Source organism: Grammomys surdaster, unplaced genomic scaffold (assembly GCF_004785775.1).
Source record: "Grammomys surdaster isolate TR1022 unplaced genomic scaffold, NIH_TR_1.0 67, whole genome shotgun sequence".
NCBI classification, from domain to species: domain Eukaryota; kingdom Metazoa; phylum Chordata; class Mammalia; order Rodentia; family Muridae; genus Grammomys; species Grammomys surdaster.
Window position 1 is genome coordinate 6,821,250 of NW_021604569.1, and position 7,388 is coordinate 6,828,637.

General features: G+C 36.4%; 1 protein-coding gene across 2 annotated transcripts in view; it reads right to left on the reverse strand.

The window, feature by feature from the left end:
- Positions 1 to 7,388, reverse strand: part of Usp34 (ubiquitin specific peptidase 34) — a 185,995-nt gene that overhangs the window by 60,803 nt on the left and 117,804 nt on the right. For both annotated transcript variants that reach the window (XM_028776762.1, XM_028776756.1), the window contains 4 exons: positions 5,144 to 5,199; positions 4,930 to 5,050; positions 2,609 to 2,792; positions 1,838 to 1,998 (listed from right to left, as the gene is read on the reverse strand). In XM_028776762.1, the coding sequence (XP_028632595.1) occupies positions 1,838 to 1,998; positions 2,609 to 2,792; positions 4,930 to 5,050; positions 5,144 to 5,199 (522 nt within the window). The remainder of the gene's footprint in view (positions 1 to 1,837; positions 1,999 to 2,608; positions 2,793 to 4,929; positions 5,051 to 5,143; positions 5,200 to 7,388) is intronic.

The following is a 7,388-nucleotide window of genomic DNA, read 5'->3' on the forward strand; positions in this document are numbered from 1 at the left end:
AAAAAAAAAAAAAAAAAAAAAAAAGGGAAAGAAAGGGATTAACAAACTGTAACATATCTAATATATGCAAAGTGCTACCCAATGAGATCAGCCTAGGATACAACACAGGACAACTTTACCTAAAAGTGAAATAACTCAGTTTTCTTTTTTTGAGACAGGCTCTCTCTGTGCAGCCACAGCTGCACCATGTAGACTAGGCTAACCATAAACTCAAAGATCTGCCCACGTCAGCCTCCCTAGTTTCTCAGTTTAAGGTGTATACTTTCACGCTCAACTAAGTAAGCAAATTTTGAAAATACAAAATTTTACATAGATTGAAATTTAATTTAGAAAAACATTTTATTTATTTCTTTATTCTGTTGTATGTAGCTGTATCTGGGAGCTAGAATTACAGACGGCTTCGAGTACCCTGACATGGATGGTGGCAACAGAAAGTGCTAACCATCTCAAGCCCAGGTTTAGTTTCTAATTGAAAATGTTGTTTTCTGTTAATGATAACTGGCAACAATGCAAAAACTTTAAAGTATTCTTTAACATGAACAAAAAAAGCACCAAAATATATGATGAAGTCATTATCAAAGGGAAAAAAAAATCACTAAAAGCATGACTGCTTTTAAGTACTGGTTCTATAAAACAATACAAGCCTGGCAGTGGTGGTACACTCCTTTGAGTCTTTGATATCAGAGATTAGGAGGCAGAGGCAGGTGGATCTCTGAGAGTTCAAGGCCAGCCTGGTCTACAGAGTGAGTTCCTAGGCTACACCAACAAACCCTGTCTTTTTTAAAAAAAAAAAAAAATGTCAGCCAACCCCTGACATTATTAATGATAATCGTCTATGCTTGCAGACAGGAGCCTAGAATAACTGTCTCCAGAGAGGCTTCATCCAGCAGGGGACGGAAACAGATGCAGAGACCCACAGCTAAACATCAGGCGGAGCTTGGGGAATCTTGTAGAGAAGTCAGGGGAACACTGAGGGAGCCTGTGGTATCAAGGACACCACAAAAAGACCTAGAAAGCCAACTAACCTGGGCCCATGGGGGCCTCACAGAAACTGAACCACAAACCAAAGAACATGCAGGGGCTAGACCTAGGCACCTACACATTTGTAGCCAATGAGCAGCTTGGTCTTCAATTGAAGCAGGGACTATCTCTGACTGCTACCTGCCATTGGACACCCCCTTCGCCTAACTGGACTGCCTGGTTGGGCCTTAGTGGGAAAGGAGATGCTTACTCCTGCTGGGACTAGATGTCTCAGGGACAGGCGGTACCCAAGGTATCTTCCAGTCAGAGTAAAAAGGGGAAGAATTTTTAAGGGTGCAACTGGGAAGAGAACAGGAAAGGAGGTTTGCAGTTGAGACGTAAAGTGAATAAACAAACAAATGAATACGAAGTAAAAAAAAAAAAAAAAGAAATCTGTATTCATTTACACTGAAATACAATATTAACTATACATACTAAGCATATAAAGCCCACAAACAACATTGTCCTTTGAAAAATAAATTATATCACATAATGAAACTACAAATCAGTGTAAAGAAAAATTAAATACACTAAAGTAGCCAGGACAACAAAAATCTCTTTTCCCATATATTCTCTTATTTCCAAGATAGGGTTTCTCTGTATAGCTCTGGCTGTCCTGGAACTCACTCTGTAGACCAGGCTAGCCTCGAACTCTCAAACTCAGAAATCCGCCTGCCTCTGCCTCCCAAGTGCTGGAGTGCGCCACCACCACCCGGCATCTCATATATTCTTGATATTAAGCAATATATTATTATATCAAATTAATTATGATTTATGAAAACTATTTAAGCTTGGGTTTACAGTTTAGAAACACTACCTTAGCAGTGAAGACAGCCTGCCTTGCCTCTGGTATCATATAAAGCTGCTGAATAGTGGAAGCCAAGTAACAAGTAGCTCCAAGGTTAGTCAGGCCGACGAACCGGCATTCTGCACGTACATCTTCATGAGGCCAGTAGTCCCACTTATAAGGTGCATGGGCTGCTGATAAAAAGAGGGAGAAGATGCCCCAAACAAACTTAAACATATCTTGCTTTGATTGGTAGCTACTACCTCCATTGATTACCTATTTAGTATGTGTAGAATTATAATTTAAAATATTAACTATATAAAAAACATTTTAAATCTAATTATAAAAATTCAGGTAACAGTCAAAAGTTTTATTTTACTTGGTATTATATTACTTTATACAAAGAGAGCCAAAACATAGGGCTGGAGAGATGGCTTAGCAGTTAAGAGCACTCACTGACTGCTCTTCCAGAAATCCTGAGTTCAATTCCCAGCAACCACATGGTGGTTCACAACCATTTGTAATGGGATCTAATGCCATCTTCTGATGTGTCTGAAAACAGCTACAGTGTACTGATATAAATAAAAGTAAATAAATAATATTAAAAAGAAGAAAAAGAAAGTCCAAATAATTAAAATACATAAAGGTTTTCCACATTTTTCTACTAAAACCAAATGCTGACCATTCTATCAACAGTGTATATAACAAAGTGTGTGAAAGGGTGATTCTTTAATCACTGTTCTTTAATTTTTCATTACTGAGTTCAATTTATAAAGATTCAAGAGAAACAAGAGCACTTACACTGCATATGCTGTGCCATAACCCAGTTGTGGATCAGCCTGTAGTTCTCCACAGACCCTTTTACCATCTCTACCAATAAATCATAAGCAGCAGCTCTTGAAGAGTGTGACTTGCACTTTGGCTGCCTTCGGTCCTTTAGACTGGGCAACAAAAACAGAAGATTGAAGATATCTCTTAAAAATTCCTAGGAGGTAAGAAGAAAGCAGGAATGTTATCTAAACATGATATCAATTATATTCCTATGACACAAAAAAATTGGGTAATGGACTAACTATAATTCATTAAAGTTATCAGTCAAAAGTGTTAAGCAGTACCATAAATCATGTGAGGCTTACTCAGAGAAACCGTCAGAAAGAAAGAAAGAAAGAAAGAAAGGAAGAAAGAAAGAAAGAAAGAAAGAAAGAAAGAAAGAAAGAAAGAAAGAAAAGATCATCATGTGAAAACCTTACCAATGTTCTTTCTCTTGAAGAAAACAGAACAGAATGGCCCATCTTTCAGTTACTCCCCACTTTAAATTTTGTATCTATGTTTACAGATTATTCTTGCAGGGTGCTATTACTTTCATTTGTAAATTACCAAGAAATGACCATGAGTCCCCTGTCAAGTCCTGAGAGTCCTGACAAATCACTCACCAGGGGTGATACTGGGAACTCAGCACACAGGAATTAAAACACTAAAACCAAAACAGCTTAAAATCTTTACCTCTAGGATGTTTAATCCATACTATTTCCAAATAATGTAAATAATACTTTCTAGATTTGCAAAAGACGACAAGATTGGCTATTATACAAAATTATTTGAGTCTTATTGCATACCGATGACCCAAAGATGATATAATTTTGTTTTTATCTATTTAAGGATTCAGAACTGAGATTACTGTCATTGAGACCCAAAACAACATGTTTAGCTACACTGGTAATCAAACATTTCAACAGCAAGTATAAATTGGCTAATAAAAAGCTAACAATGAGCTGGGCGGTGGTGACACATGCCTTTAATCCCAGCACTTGGGAGGCAGAGGTAGGTGGATTTCTGAGTTCAAGGCCAGCCTGGTCTACAGAGTAAGTTACAGGACAGCCAGGGCTATACAGAGAAACCTTGGGGGGGGGGGCGCGGCCGCCCGGGGGGGGGCAGAGGGGAGAGGAGATAGTGAGATGTGCTGGCACATCCTTCAAGTCCCTGAAAGTCTAGTACTCACATATTAAAAAGTAAATAAACTGAGATATTAATGATAAAAATTTATCAGTGTTATTTATTAAATACTGTATCAATCAATAAAAAGTAATAAAAATCAGTAACAACTTAAAAGGAGTTGTGGGCTTTGTTATAGTGAAGATGAAATACACAACTAATAGAACAAATGAACGTTAGTGTATAACATATATATATATGTGTGTGTGTGTGTGTATATGTATGTATACACACATCACATATATATACATTACATATACATTATATGTATATATTAAAGGCAGGCAGATTTCTGAGTTCGAGGCCAGCCAGTCTACAGAGTGAGTTCCAGGACAGCCAGGACTACACAGAGAAACCCTGTCTCAGAAAAAAAAAAAAAATGTATATATTACACACAAACATACACAACAGACACATATATAAATCACACACACACATATGATGAAGTCATGGTACTCTTTTTCTTACTGTTAACCTCAAGATAACACCTCTTAAAATAAGAAGAAATTTCCTCACTGCAGGACAAGAGAAAAGTGCCAATGACATAGTCATTAGGAATTGTAGATATTCAAGACACATTTCAAGGCAGCCTTAAAAACATGAAAGTAGGAGCTGGAGAGATGACTGAGCAGCTAGTTAGGAGCACTAGCTGCTCTTCCACAAGTTCAATTCTACAGCAACCAATTGGTGGCTCACAACCATCTGTAATACGATCCGATACCCTCTTCCAGAGTGTCTGAAGACAGCTACTGTGTACTCATATACATAAAATAAATAAATAAATCTTTAAAAAAATAGGAAAGCAGGGTGAAACCATTACAGACGGAATGATTATCATTAATTGATTCTACTATGTGAGGACATTAGTGTGCAAGAGAAAACATGACATATGTAAAAACATTTTCACATACGAAATGTGAAAGTAGACATTCCCCTAAGTAACAGAAATTAAAATTTGTTTTACATTTTAAACATCTATTCTAAGCTTCCTATTTTCACTGTTAATTTACTCAGAGTCCATCTCAAGTTCTAGCAAACATGGCTTGGCTATATTGTAAAACAAAACAGAACACACATACAATGTAAAACGAAGCTTCAATTATAATTCACGCACGTATTTTAAAACATACCTGTCCTTCTCTTGAGAATTTGAAGGGTGGTTTGTGTTTAATAACACTTGTTGCAAGCCTTAGAAGCCCCGAAAGCCCGTCATCTTCTATATTACCATCTAGGTGGTCAAGGATCTCTCTACTATTAAAAAAGAATACAAGTAAAAGATAAAATAAAGACATTCTCTTATCTTTGTTCAATAATGTAATTGTTAATTCTGCATTAGATTTTTACCTGCGAATACAGTCAGCCAAATGTCTTGCCAACGCATCTAAATCGAGGAGTGTTGTCTTAAGGCAAAAAGAAAATACAAAATTCAAATACAGGTTTTTATATTTGGTGGATCACAAATTAGAAAAATACAAATTATTTCATTATATATTAAGTTATTTTACAAATTAAGTTATAAACTCGATATACCTATTCATCTACACAGTATCAAAAACAAACAAACAAAACCCCAAAACCTATACTTTCAAGTGGATCACTAACACTCCATTAAAAAGGGCAATGGTGGCTCAATCCCTAAATATGGGGATCCAAGAGGAAAAAAAACAACAACCCAAAAACACCACCAATCATGATAGATTATCACAGCCACAATAGTAATCATAATAGAACAGTAACCATCTCAGAAGATACTAAATTTTTTTTTTTTGGTTTTTGAGACAGTGTTTCTCTGTGTAGCCCTGGCTGTCCTGGAACTCACTCTGTAGACCAGGCTGGCCTCAAACTCAGAAATCCACCTGCCTCTGCCTCCCAAGTGCTGGGATTAAAGGCATGCACCATCACCGCCCGGCGATTTTTTTTTTCCTGGCTTCGTTTATCAAGATACAATTTATACTTGGGCTGGAGATGTGTGCCACAGTAGAGTGTCCCCACTCCTTTTTTTCTAGTGTCATTACTTTTGACCCATGCTCTAATGATAAACATTAGTTAATTTCTAGCAGCTTTAATTTTATATCTGAAAAAAATTAAATTAAACTATATTTCACAGACCAAACATAATCCAAGATAATGCTCAAAGAAATTAGAGCTATGAGGGAAAATTACTTTAACGAGAATTAATATCTTCTTCATTAGCATAAGTAAACAGGTAATGCCAGTTTAAAAAAAATTTTTTTTTTAATCTGGCATCACTACTTTAAAAAGTATTATTAATAAAAGCCGGGCAGTTGTGGCACATGCCTTTAACACCAGTCGGCCTCAACACAGAGAAACCCTGTCTCGAAAAAAAAACAAAAACAAAGAAGAAGAAGAGGTTGAAACTTGGGGCTGGAGAGATGGCTCAGTGGTTAAGAGCACTGACTGCTCTTCCAGAGGTCCTGAGTTCAAATCCCAGCCACCACACGGTGGCTGACAACCATCTGTAATGGGATCTAATGCCCTGATGCCCTCTTCTGGTGTGTCTGAAGACAGTTACAGTGTACTCAAATAAATAATTAAACAAATAAATAAATAAATAAATCTTTTTAAAAACAAAAAGAAGTTGAAACTTGTTCACTATTAACTTTGTAACTGCTTCCAAATAAAAAGGCTTTACCAGGTTACTTGTAAAACTAAAGACCAGAGAGTACAGACACTCCAGGCTGTTTTTTATGATGAATATATACTATATTTCCATTTGTATTTTCACATATATGCAAAACTTAAGAGAAAATGGTCCCGAAATATCGCAATCAATCCTCCTTATGTTATTCTCACTTCGTTAGAATTAACATAAATACATTTCTAGTTTAATTTATATAAGGAGGAAAATGTAAAGTCTATGTGGCAAGTTTATCTTCAAAATTTATTTAAGTATTTACTTATAGTTGGATGTGGTGGGGTACACCTTTAATCCAAGCACTTATTTGTTAAAAAGAAAATTTCTTTTAGTTTAACTTAGAATAATTTCAATTGAAACTGTTTTATTTTTTACATATTTCTTACTTTTACATACTTATATAAACATTAACATTTATTTTATATATCCAAGACTCTGAATCTACCTGCTGTTATAAAAAAGATGTATACCTTAAAAATACAAATTTCAGTGCTGGAGAAATGGCTCAGGGTTTAAGTATACTTGATGTTCTTCCCGAGGACTTAAGTTTGGTCCCCAGGCCCACAGTGAGGAAGGATAACCCATCACCTATAACTAAAGCTCCACTTCCTAGAGCAGTTCTCAATGTGCCTAATGTACCCTTTACTACAATTTCTCATGTTCTAGTGACCCCCAACCATAAAATTACTTCATTGCTACTTTATAACTGTACTTCTGATATGGTTATGAGTCAAAATGTAAATATTGGATATGAAAGACATTTGAAGCCAGGCAGTGGTGGCGCACGCCTTTAATCCCAGCACTTGGGAGGCAGAGGCAGGCGGATTTCTGAGCTCGAGGCCAGCCTGGTCTACAGAGTGAGTTCCAGGACAGCTAGGGCTACACAGAGAAACCCTGTCTCGAAAAACCAAAAAAAAAAAAAAAAAAAAAAGA